Here is a 10,546-nt window from a genome sequence, read left to right as displayed (position 1 = left end):
ATGATCACATCGCCCTCGGCGTCTGTCCTGAAACATAGTGGTGTCCGCGTAGTCTGGGAAAGCAGCAGATCTCGGAATAGCAGCTCAGCGAGCATCAACAAGCCGTTTCTCCACTCCGCACCCCCGTCTGATCCTCTCCGGCAAGCGAGCCGAATTCCCATCAAGATTTTGAAGATGCTTAGCTCCCGGTCGGGACACATTTTGCACCCGGAGTATCTGCAGCCTTTGCCTTCCACCCCGATCAGCCCCATAGAGGTAAGAGGGAGACGTTTGAGTGCAGTTACATAGGTGGGATATTTCAGGCGGTGCCTCGCGTGACAATGGTGTTTCGGAGCCCACTGCAGCACTCCCGTAATCTTCACTGACTGTGGTTTCGGTGTTTAACAGTTCAATGTGTTGTATTAAGTTATTAGTTATTAGTTTTTTAAATATAATCCACACGATTGTAGTTGCGTACACGGAAGAGCCAGTGCGTAATTGCGTTAAAGTTCCGTTTGGAAAAAGCGAATGTAAACATTGTTTTCTCTCTCCTCTCGGGCTGTACATGTTGTTATAAAATACGTCCGTTAATGTGCATTTTAATAACAACATCGCTGTCATCTTTAATTTTTTTTGCAGTTAGATGCCAAGAAAAGTCCGTTGGCTCTTCTGGCGCAGACCTGCTCTCAGATCGGCAAACCGGACCCACCGCCTTCCTCCAAATTATCCTCATCAAATGGATCTAGCGAGAAGGAATCTAAATCCGGTCCTCTGAAAATGAGTGACATCGGCGTGGATGACAAATCTAGCTTCAAACCGTACTCCAAGCCTTCAGATAAGAAGGACTCGTCTTCTGGCGTCTCGAGCGGAGAGAAGTCTGGTTTCCGAGTGCCGAGCGCCACCTGCCAGCCGTTCACGCCGCGGACAGGCAGCCCCAACTCCAGCACTTCTGCGTCCCCCATGCCATCCGAGGGGAAATGCGGGGAGAGGGATGACAAGAAAGAGTCCGATTGTAATAAGAATGGCTCTTCAGACGGGTCTGGCACCACTAGCCACAGCCGGATAAGTGTGAGTTGTGGTGGAATTAACGTGGAGGTCAACCAACACCAGGAGACGACGCCTGGCAATAAGACCTCCTCCTCGGACTCACCGTCTGTGACTTCTGTATCCTCCGCGTCCGTTCTCGGGTCAGGACTCGTGGCGCCGGTTTCTCCGTACAAACCGGGGCAGACAGTTTTCCCTTTGCCTCCAGCTGGTATGACGTACCCGGGTAGCTTGGCCGGGGCCTACGCCGGTTACCCACAGCACTACCTGTCCCACGGAGGGGGCTTGGTCAACGCACAGATGGCCAGCTCACTGGGCTGCAGTAAGGGCTCCAGCCCAATGGCGGGAGCTTCTCCGCCGTCCATCATGTCCGCCAGCCTTTGCAGAGACCCTTACTGCCTCAGTTACCATTGTGCCAGCCACTTGGCGGGCGCAGCCAGCGCTGCCTGCTCGCACGAGGCTGCGGCGGCCGCGAACGCCCTCAAATCCAGCTACCAGCTCATGTACCCGACACACCACATTCATGGCGTCCATTCCTCGGCGCCGTCATTCACCGGACACCCGCTGTACCCGTACGGGTTCATGCTCCCCAATGACCCTCTCCCCCACGTTTGCAACTGGGTGTCGGCAAATGGACCGTGCGACAAGCGTTTCTCCTCCTCAGAAGAGCTCCTGAATCACCTGAGGACTCACACGGCTTTTACCGGGGCGGAGAAGTTGATTTCCGGTTATCCCGGGTCTTCCTCTCTGGCCAACGCCGCAGCAGCGGCCATGGCCTGCCACATGCACATGCCACCGTCGGGTGGCCCCGGGAGCCCCGGGACTTTGGCTCTAAGGAGCCCGCATCACGCGTTAGGACTCAGCAGCCGCTACCACCCGTACTCCAAAAGTCCCCTGCCGACCGGGGCCCCGGTCCCCGTTCCCGCCGCCACCGGCCCTTACTACTCCCCGTATGCACTGTATGGCCAGAGACTCACCACAGCATCCGCGCTTGGATACCAGTGAGGAACAAAATGACTTTTAAAGAGTTTATAGTTCTAAGAATGCAAAATATAAAGACTTTTATATTAACAGCGCTAAACTTATGGGCGGGATCCGTGGACTTCAACTGTATTTATTTATATGTCGGCTTAAAAGCAGGCGATAATAGCTACAAATGGAAAATATTTGAGCAACTCAAAAGTGCATTATGTTGAAACTCTATAGGTAAAATGAAAACACACACACGTTAGAGTACTAATTAAAGTAGGGGTCTTCATTTCGATGTTAATTTGAAATTGCTATGATTGTATTTGTTCTTATTTAATGTCTCATTGAGAAGAAAATAATTTACATGCATGTTTGTTTCTTAAATTTCAGAAATTGTCCACATTTCAAATTGCCGTTATTTTTCAGGTGTACACCTTGGAAAGAGAATTGGTATTTTTTTGTATGTATTCTGGAAAAAATAAGAAACAATTATGTTCCATATCTCCGTGTGCCTCATTTTCTGAAGTATTATTCAGTGTCAAGTCAGTTGAATTTATATTTAATTTTCGTTTTTTTAAATTGGATTGTTAAATTAATGGAAAACTTTATTGATTATTTCCGAAACATGGCCTCTACATTTTCCTGTCCTACTTTTCAAAACAATTAATTGCCATCTCATCAGAAGTCATTTTGACGAATTGCTGATTCGGTGTCTATCTTTCTTTCTTTTCATTATATTAGTTTGTATGCCAAATAATTGAGAAGCTTTAAACGTTCACTTTTATCAGAGCACGTGTTAAAAACCTAAATTAAATGCAACTTGAATGAGAGGAAATTGGTTGCGTGTGAGAGAGAGACTGTGTGTGTGTGTGTGTGTGTGTGTGTGTGCGCGTGTGTGGATGTTCACAGAGTTAATCGGGCTTTTCTATGAGATCACTTAGTTTACTGGTGGGTGAAGTTTGTCAAAAGGTTTTATTTGCAAGTGTTGTAGTTTACTTGCTACTTTACTTCCATAAAAAGTAACAATTGGGAAATACGCCAGAAAAAAAAAAGTTGGACCAGACAGATTGTGTTGTGGTTTAAACGCACAGCATGCGTATTAAATTGCACAGATCAAATATATATATTAAAACATCTTTTACAATCTGAAGAGAAAGAGGGACGTTTATTGCAACAGACATTTTACACGCGTCTTCATCCAGCGTGTCTTCAATGCTCAGAGCTGAGAGCCTCTGACGCTCCACACTAAGGGGATATTTCTACGTGGAGGCCATTCATTTTTTTTTTTTTTTTTTTATATATATATTAAACAGGTAGAGGTTCATTGTCATCGTCAGGATGTTATCATTTCATTTGCATTTGATAATCTCATCCTCCTGTAAATCGTAATGTACACAGCACTACATTTGTTATTAAAAAAAAGATATTGTGGAAAGTTGTGGGATTTTCATGAAGGAACAAACACGAAACTTGGTTTTTAAATTTGCAAAGACCAGGGGCATGCACATTTATATTTTTTATACAAATAATATCCTACATGAACATGAATTACATTTATTGTATTTGTCCTGCACAGCAGCAATGTTGCTAGAGCTGATTTTAGATATGCATAAGCAAAATCAGCTGCATATTTGAACACAGTCTCTGAATATATATTTATATATAATTATTATGATATATTATTTATATATATATATACACATATATATATATATATATATATATATATATATATATATATATATATATATATATATATATATATATACTGTACATGTCAAAACCGGTGCAAGGAAAGATAATTTACACAGTCATATTAATTATCAATAACTTTAGATCAACATTGCGATATGAAAGGCATATTGTAATTCATATGTATTGCCTCCTTCCTATATCCTTGCTATGGTTGACTCTAAACAACATTAATTTTGTCTTTCAGTTCTTTTGGGCGCACTGTTGATCCAGCTGTGTTACAGTTATTATTTATTTAGAATACCTCGCTGTCGCACAGCGGTCATTCAGACGAAACTAACTCCTCGCCAGTGTGCATAAGGCCCACACGCGCCCTAAACTGATGTAATGACGGTGAAAGGAAGCAATTTCCATTTCTACCCACATCATGGTGGCTGTGCTCGGAGGGTCCCGGTGGAAGGCAATTTATCATGTGCCCCTCCTCCTGGCCCTGTCACTGGAGGAACAGGCAGGCACATGTGTGCATGAATTACCCACCATCCCACCTTCCAGCCCACCCTCCCGCACTGTGGAGACTTGACACACAGGAGAGAGAGAGAGAGAGAGAGAGAGAGAGAGAGAGAGAGAGAGAGAGAAACATGGGGTTATTAGAGTATTAAAGTGCATATGCATTTTGTCCATCAAGACCTAAAAGTGCTGAGATGTGCACAGAGCTCTGCAGAATAAAGCCATATATCAAACCACAGCACATTGGACAATTTTGAGATTTCATAATTTTAATATAATTTAAAAAAACAGGGAAATGAAATGCTTTTTGGTAGTTGTTTGTTACTACCCTACTTAATGAATAGTCTGCTATGGGTAAACGTTAAAGAGAGTTGTACCTAATTGGTTGCAGTAAACATTGTTACAGCCATAAACAGAGTTACAGGGTTTCTACATGCGGCATCAGAGCCTGGAGAATTGGTCAGAATTTGAAAGTGTAAAAACCATGTGCCGTGGATGAGAAGAGTCATAAACTTTACTGTTTCTGGAGTTGACACTGTAAAGACAATTGCAAGTCATGGCCTTATGAAAGAAGACATTCAATTACATATTTTCTTAAGATTATAAAGGAAATAAAATCCTTAATGAAGGCGGCTGCTCACTCCACTTCCCACAGCGGTGTCTGCCTCTTAGCCCAATTGAGGTTCTTAAAAAATACACATACATATTAGCATCAGCTGCAATCAAACATGACAAAACACAGTCACTTCATTACTTCAAAAGTCTGTATAAAAAAAAAACAACATCTTAAAAAATAAATAAAAATAACTTGCGCTGTGACCTAAAGCAGCCATTTTAGATTCTTGGGAGATACTTGGATCCTCCGAGAGCGAGAGACACTGCAGGAAACCTGGCAGGACATCTGGTGAGGGGGGAGTCCAGGACATGACTCACACACACCTAACCCCATATTCAACCCTCCTGAATTACCACCACTAAAGCTGTCATTAGTGGGTGTGTGGCACGATATAAAGACACGCCGTCGTCTGCAGTGGCAAGTCTATAGTTTGTGTAACAGCTGTGTCAATAAGGGGAAGCTGCTATAATGTTCAACCCCATGCCAGACATAAGTCATAGAGCGATTATTATCTTTTATGTATGTGTGGTTGTTTTTTATCAGGCTGCGATTACAATATAAAATCTCTCAGTGATGGGAAAAAGAGACCTATCAATAATGGCTTTCGTTGCACCGTTTACTTTATGGGCACTTGATATTTCTTACTCGCAGTTATGTTTTACAAGTATAGATTGTTACTTTTCAAATACCTTTTGATTACGCGTCCGCTTCCACACCACATAGGAGGTTCTTTATCTGTTGCCATCTTAGCCTCCATGCATAAATACGACTGTACATTGCATGTACCTACTATATGTCAACGCCTTCGCTCTCCAATTGCACTAAAAGGTGTCATCTTATCTGGAACACCCTGCTGTCATTATCTCAGTGTGTGATTTATGCTGATACGGCCTGTTGAGGTGTCCGCTGCTTTTGTGATTGAAGTAATGAAGCCATAAAGTGAGCTACATGAAACAAAGCAGAGACTCAGTAGTCGTAAGCAGACCGACTGCTTTAGGCAAATCCGTACTAAATCTGCCTATTATCCAAGAGATAAAAAAAAAATCAACATTGTTGTTGGTCATATCCATCAACGCTAAAGCACCCTTTTCTGACAGATTTATCCTAGAATGCAGTCTCCGACTGAGAGCTCTAATGGAGGTAATTTGGTTCTCAAAATCTGTGCCGAGGCAGACAGGAAGCCCTCCTAGCTCTTCTACATGTGGTTACCCTCCTCGTTGATTTACAAATGTAAAGTGCTCATCCAGGTGATGCGAGAGAAGTGGCAGTGTTGATCTATCTGTGCCACTCAGATCTCGAACCAGCGAGACACTTTCTTGTGCTTAGACAGCCTAAATGAGGTCATTTCTGTCTGCTTTGGGATCTACGGTGCGCTGGGGTGTTTTAGTGTTCAGATAATTTGCCCATTTCCTGATTCTGACAAAGAAAATTTTATGGAAATGCCCCCTTATTCCAGGCACCTTAATGGAGTGTGTTGGAGTAGTGTGCGAGCTGATGAGGTTGTTGTCTGTCACAGATAAATGTAAAAAGCAGAGAAAATGTCAGGGATGAGCTCTACTGCAAATGGCTTTTTGCCTTTATTAGAAATCAGCAATGCATACGCACTGTATCTTTGAGGCGTTACGGCACACACTCACAAGGTTATTCTAATTGTTTGAAGCTGTGCGAATACAATATAAGACATTGTACAGTATCTGTCTTTGTGTAGCTACCCACTGGATTATCAAAGACAGAGGCATCACACTTAATTTTATATAAAGGCATTGACTTTTCACGTTTTTTTTTGACAGGTTGAGGTTTCAGTGTACCGCATAATTGCTGTCTTCTGCTGTCCTCTCCCTTCTGTGAGTAAATCCTGATCGTGTGTCAGCGGCCTTACATGACAGTATGAGTACATGATGTCATTTCCATGGGTGTGGGCCACCAATTACCATGACTCACATGCTTACTAACTATAAACCCTGCTCTTCTGTTGTATTGGATGAAGATATACTGAATGGTCAATGCTCTTCAGTTTGATATCTCTTCCATGAAACATCCACAACATGCACTCTTGGAAAAACACACACATTTAACAACTAAGTGATGACTTTTTGTAAAAACAAAAATAACAAAAATGTTATTGTTCATATTATTTAAATGTCTGCAGTTCAGGTTACTGTATTACGCACAGATACACGATACACATTTCTGACCAAGTGATTACTAATGCAAAAACACAAACCAAATGTAATTTGATTGTATAAAATATTATGGCCATGCAGTAGAAAATAAATGAATAAATAGCACATTACTAAAATTGGTTTGGAGATAAATATTGTACTTGCTCACGTGGCAATAAAATTACCATAAGAAAATGAAATAATGCAAATTACAATGAAAGATAGAGTTATATGGAACAAATTATAAATAATTTATAATAAATAATAAACACTGAGATGGTTGCAAGTAAGATGTGAAATAAGTCTCTGTGCACCACCTTGCGCGTGATGAAGGTTAGAGGATATATTATATGAAATTAATAAAGTTAACCTGACTTTACAGGGCAGGACTTGTCATTCACGACCTCAGCAAAAACCACACAAACACATGAAAAATACAGGCTCTAAGCAGATTTATTTAAATTGCAAAATATTTGCATACATTATAACAGAGGACTAAACAATCTGTGACTGAACGCTACACAAAAGCTATAAAGTTACTCTGTGAAGTTTGTATTGTAAACAAATGCAGATTTGTACATGTTGTATGGGACATTATGGTTTCTCGCCAAACACTAAATCAGATAACTAAGTTAAAGGAAAAATATACACTTAAATGGATTGTTGCCAACATATCGTGTATTGCTGGGTGCATGTTTTGATGGACAGTTGCTGTACAGCCACAACATGTGCTGGCTTTGAGGAAGGGTGTGACTATTTGGCTTCATGACTTCTCCTTTAGCGGAACATCTTGCTCCGTAGATGTCGCCGTTGCTCGATCCACCTACGCTTTGAGACTAATAGTGGGATGCAGCAAGTTCAGGCACATTCTCAAACTAAAGTGGGCGTGGATTGAGTCGAGTTCAAGGAAAGTGGATTCAAGCAAAAGTTACACTTTAAGACTTCATCCCATGGTTGGAAGTGGTACTCATTGGGTTTGGCTAATGGAGGGATTGGTTGTCAGTAGCATGGGGCGCCTGAGGTTTCTGCTTTGATATGCTACGGTTAGCATTTGTCTCCAGTAAACATGATTGCTACTATCAGGAAACTTTGCTTATTCAAAATATGACTACACTTAACAAAGGACCATGATTATAACATTAAAAGCGTCTCTTATCAAGTGCGTTCTGTGCTAAAGGGTAGCTATTTCCCTTAAATGAGAAACAGTTAAGGAGTATACACACAGTTGCCTTTGTGTTTGACTCCATTTCCTACCTCAGCAGCTGTTTTTGGAGGAACAGAACCTGTGAAGAACCATATGGGAGCATTAATATTTCCCTGTATAACGGTGGAAGTCCATAAGACCATTATACAATTTAAGGAACCAATGAATACCCAGAACTTTCTATATACACTCTGTGATATTCTCCAGAGTATCCTGGTTGGAGCCAAGCGTGAAAAACAGCAATATATAACACTTATGTGATTTATGAGGGCTATATTTATCACATTGATATAAACTATTCAACTATTACCAGCCTCCACATTCCTCCAGCAATTCATTCATGTCAATGGACCAAAACAATTCCCTCCCTTGCACACCGTCAACCCCAAACCAAACTGCTTCTCTCTGCCTGAGCCCATATGACTTTCAATAGAGACTTCTCCAAGGAAATAAAAGGAGAGGGGGACATTTCTCAACTCATCCACATGCAGTAAATGATGATGCTGCGATGTATCCCACATTGATCTGAGGCATTTGGGGGAGCCGAGCGCATTAAGAAGGGAGCGCAGTAGACTAATGGGCCTGACTGGGAGACAAATTGGGCCAGACATACAGCAACACAGCCCCAGGAAATATGGGGGCTCGCATCACGTTTATTGCTTGAACACATTTTAGTGTTAACTGAGAAATTGAACCTCAAATTACCTACAATCCATTTGTTTTTCTCCTCCCTCTTATTTGTTTGTTGTCTTTTGCCCTGCAGAAGTTGTAGTGAGAACATTGTAGTATTGCTGTATGCTGAGGAAGCAAGTTGGAGTCAGTTGCTTATTTAAAATAGTCGGCCACATTATTGTGTAAAAGCAGAGAGTCTAAGAAAGTCAAGAAAGGCTCTGTTGTATTGCTTCAAATAATATGATTAGAAGGACATTAGGAAAAATGTGACAGATTTAACAATATTATACCACTGCATATTTTAGGTAATCATATTTTCAAGAAAAAAAGAAAAATAACGGTTTCAGGTAGTCATATCATGTTTTGGTAAGAAGCTAACTGATGTTGTCATTCAAATGTGTCACTCCACACATTTTACAGATAGTGCTGGACTCTTTTAAGTCAAAGTATTCACACACTGAGGGGTCTCAAGGTGGTGATAAGACTGGAACATATTTCCTACCTCTATCCAAAAGGCACCGTGTCCTGTGACAGATGAAGAAGACCAGTGCTGTCTATCTTCATTTCCTGTGGCTAGTCAGACAGAAACTCAAAGAGTCAGACAGACAGTCTCAGCTGCAGACCACATGACACGGGGTCTGCCTGAAAGATGTTCCCTCTGTTGTCGGCGGCAGTGGACACAGCGGCACTTATGAAGTAAGTTTGGTGGGCACAAAGCTGTTGCAATGGCATGTCAGAATGAGTCCTATTGTTACTCATTATTTATATATGTATTTATTTGGTCGCTTTAGAGAAGGTACTCAAAATAACAAGCTAAAAACTAAAAATCCCACATAGATTCCGCAGTATTAAAACAGTATATATTTATGTGTGATGCTTGGCATCCCCGAGAGTTTGAATTAAGTGCAACTGTTTTTGTCTGTTTTGTCTTTTCTCCCTATAATGTGACATGAACTAACAGAGCTTTGTGAAAGACAAGTGTTGACAGTCGCATGCTGTCAACACTTGTGCTCCCCCTATAGATAGGCAGCATATGAGCCGGAGCCTGGAGAGTGTTCTGAAGTTGCCGTCAGCAATAGTTAATTTTCTTTAAGATGCAAGCTATCAACCTTTAAGGTTAAACATTAAGAGAAAAGAAGCACACACAACTTACACATGCACACACCACCACCACCACCACACACCACGTCAAATCAAACAATAAACAGATGAAATCTACTGAAAATTTCAAGATAGAAAACTGTCACTGGGATGATTCTCACCACAAAGAAAGCGAGGAAAGACAAGTGAAGGGATCTTTTGAAACCTAAGGTAAATAAGAGGAATCAGGCGTTGAACATCCAGGTAATAACTGATGTTATGACTTGGCATTTGCTCTGACATGCATTTGAGACAGGAACATTAAAAGATATCCACCATTTGACAGGTATCACAGTTCCCCCAGGCAAGAAGGATTCTCATTTTGATGAGTGTGTCAGTCACAGTGAAGTCTTTCGACAAGCCAGATCTCAAGCACCGACGTTCAGGAATAACTCTTGCCTCAAAAATTACAAATGGAATATTTGAATAGCTGTGTGAAGGAAAACTGATTATTGCTAAAATACAAAATGTTTAGTTTGGGGTGGTAAGGCTTTAGCATTTCTGAAAATACAAATTTCAGCAAGGCTTTCCTCACATAACCATTAGTGCTACACAATGCTT

The 10,546-nt window shown here is 41.5% G+C and overlaps 1 protein-coding gene across 1 annotated transcript; it reads left to right on the top strand.

Moving 5' to 3' along the window:
- Positions 1-3,381, top strand: znf503 (zinc finger protein 503; the record flags this gene model as incomplete). The annotated part of the gene is made up of 2 exons (XM_079229253.1): positions 1-255; positions 619-3,381. 2 exons carry the CDS (start codon positions 1-3, stop codon positions 2,026-2,028), a joined length of 1,665 nt encoding a protein of 554 aa, XP_079085379.1. The 3' UTR covers positions 2,029-3,381.
- Between the last annotated feature and the right edge of the window lie 7,165 nt (positions 3,382-10,546).

This window comes from Taurulus bubalis, assembly GCF_910589615.1.
Source record: "Taurulus bubalis genome assembly, chromosome: 14".
Lineage (NCBI taxonomy): Eukaryota > Metazoa > Chordata > Actinopteri > Perciformes > Cottidae > Taurulus > Taurulus bubalis.
This window is presented reverse-complemented; position numbering and strand designations above follow the sequence as displayed.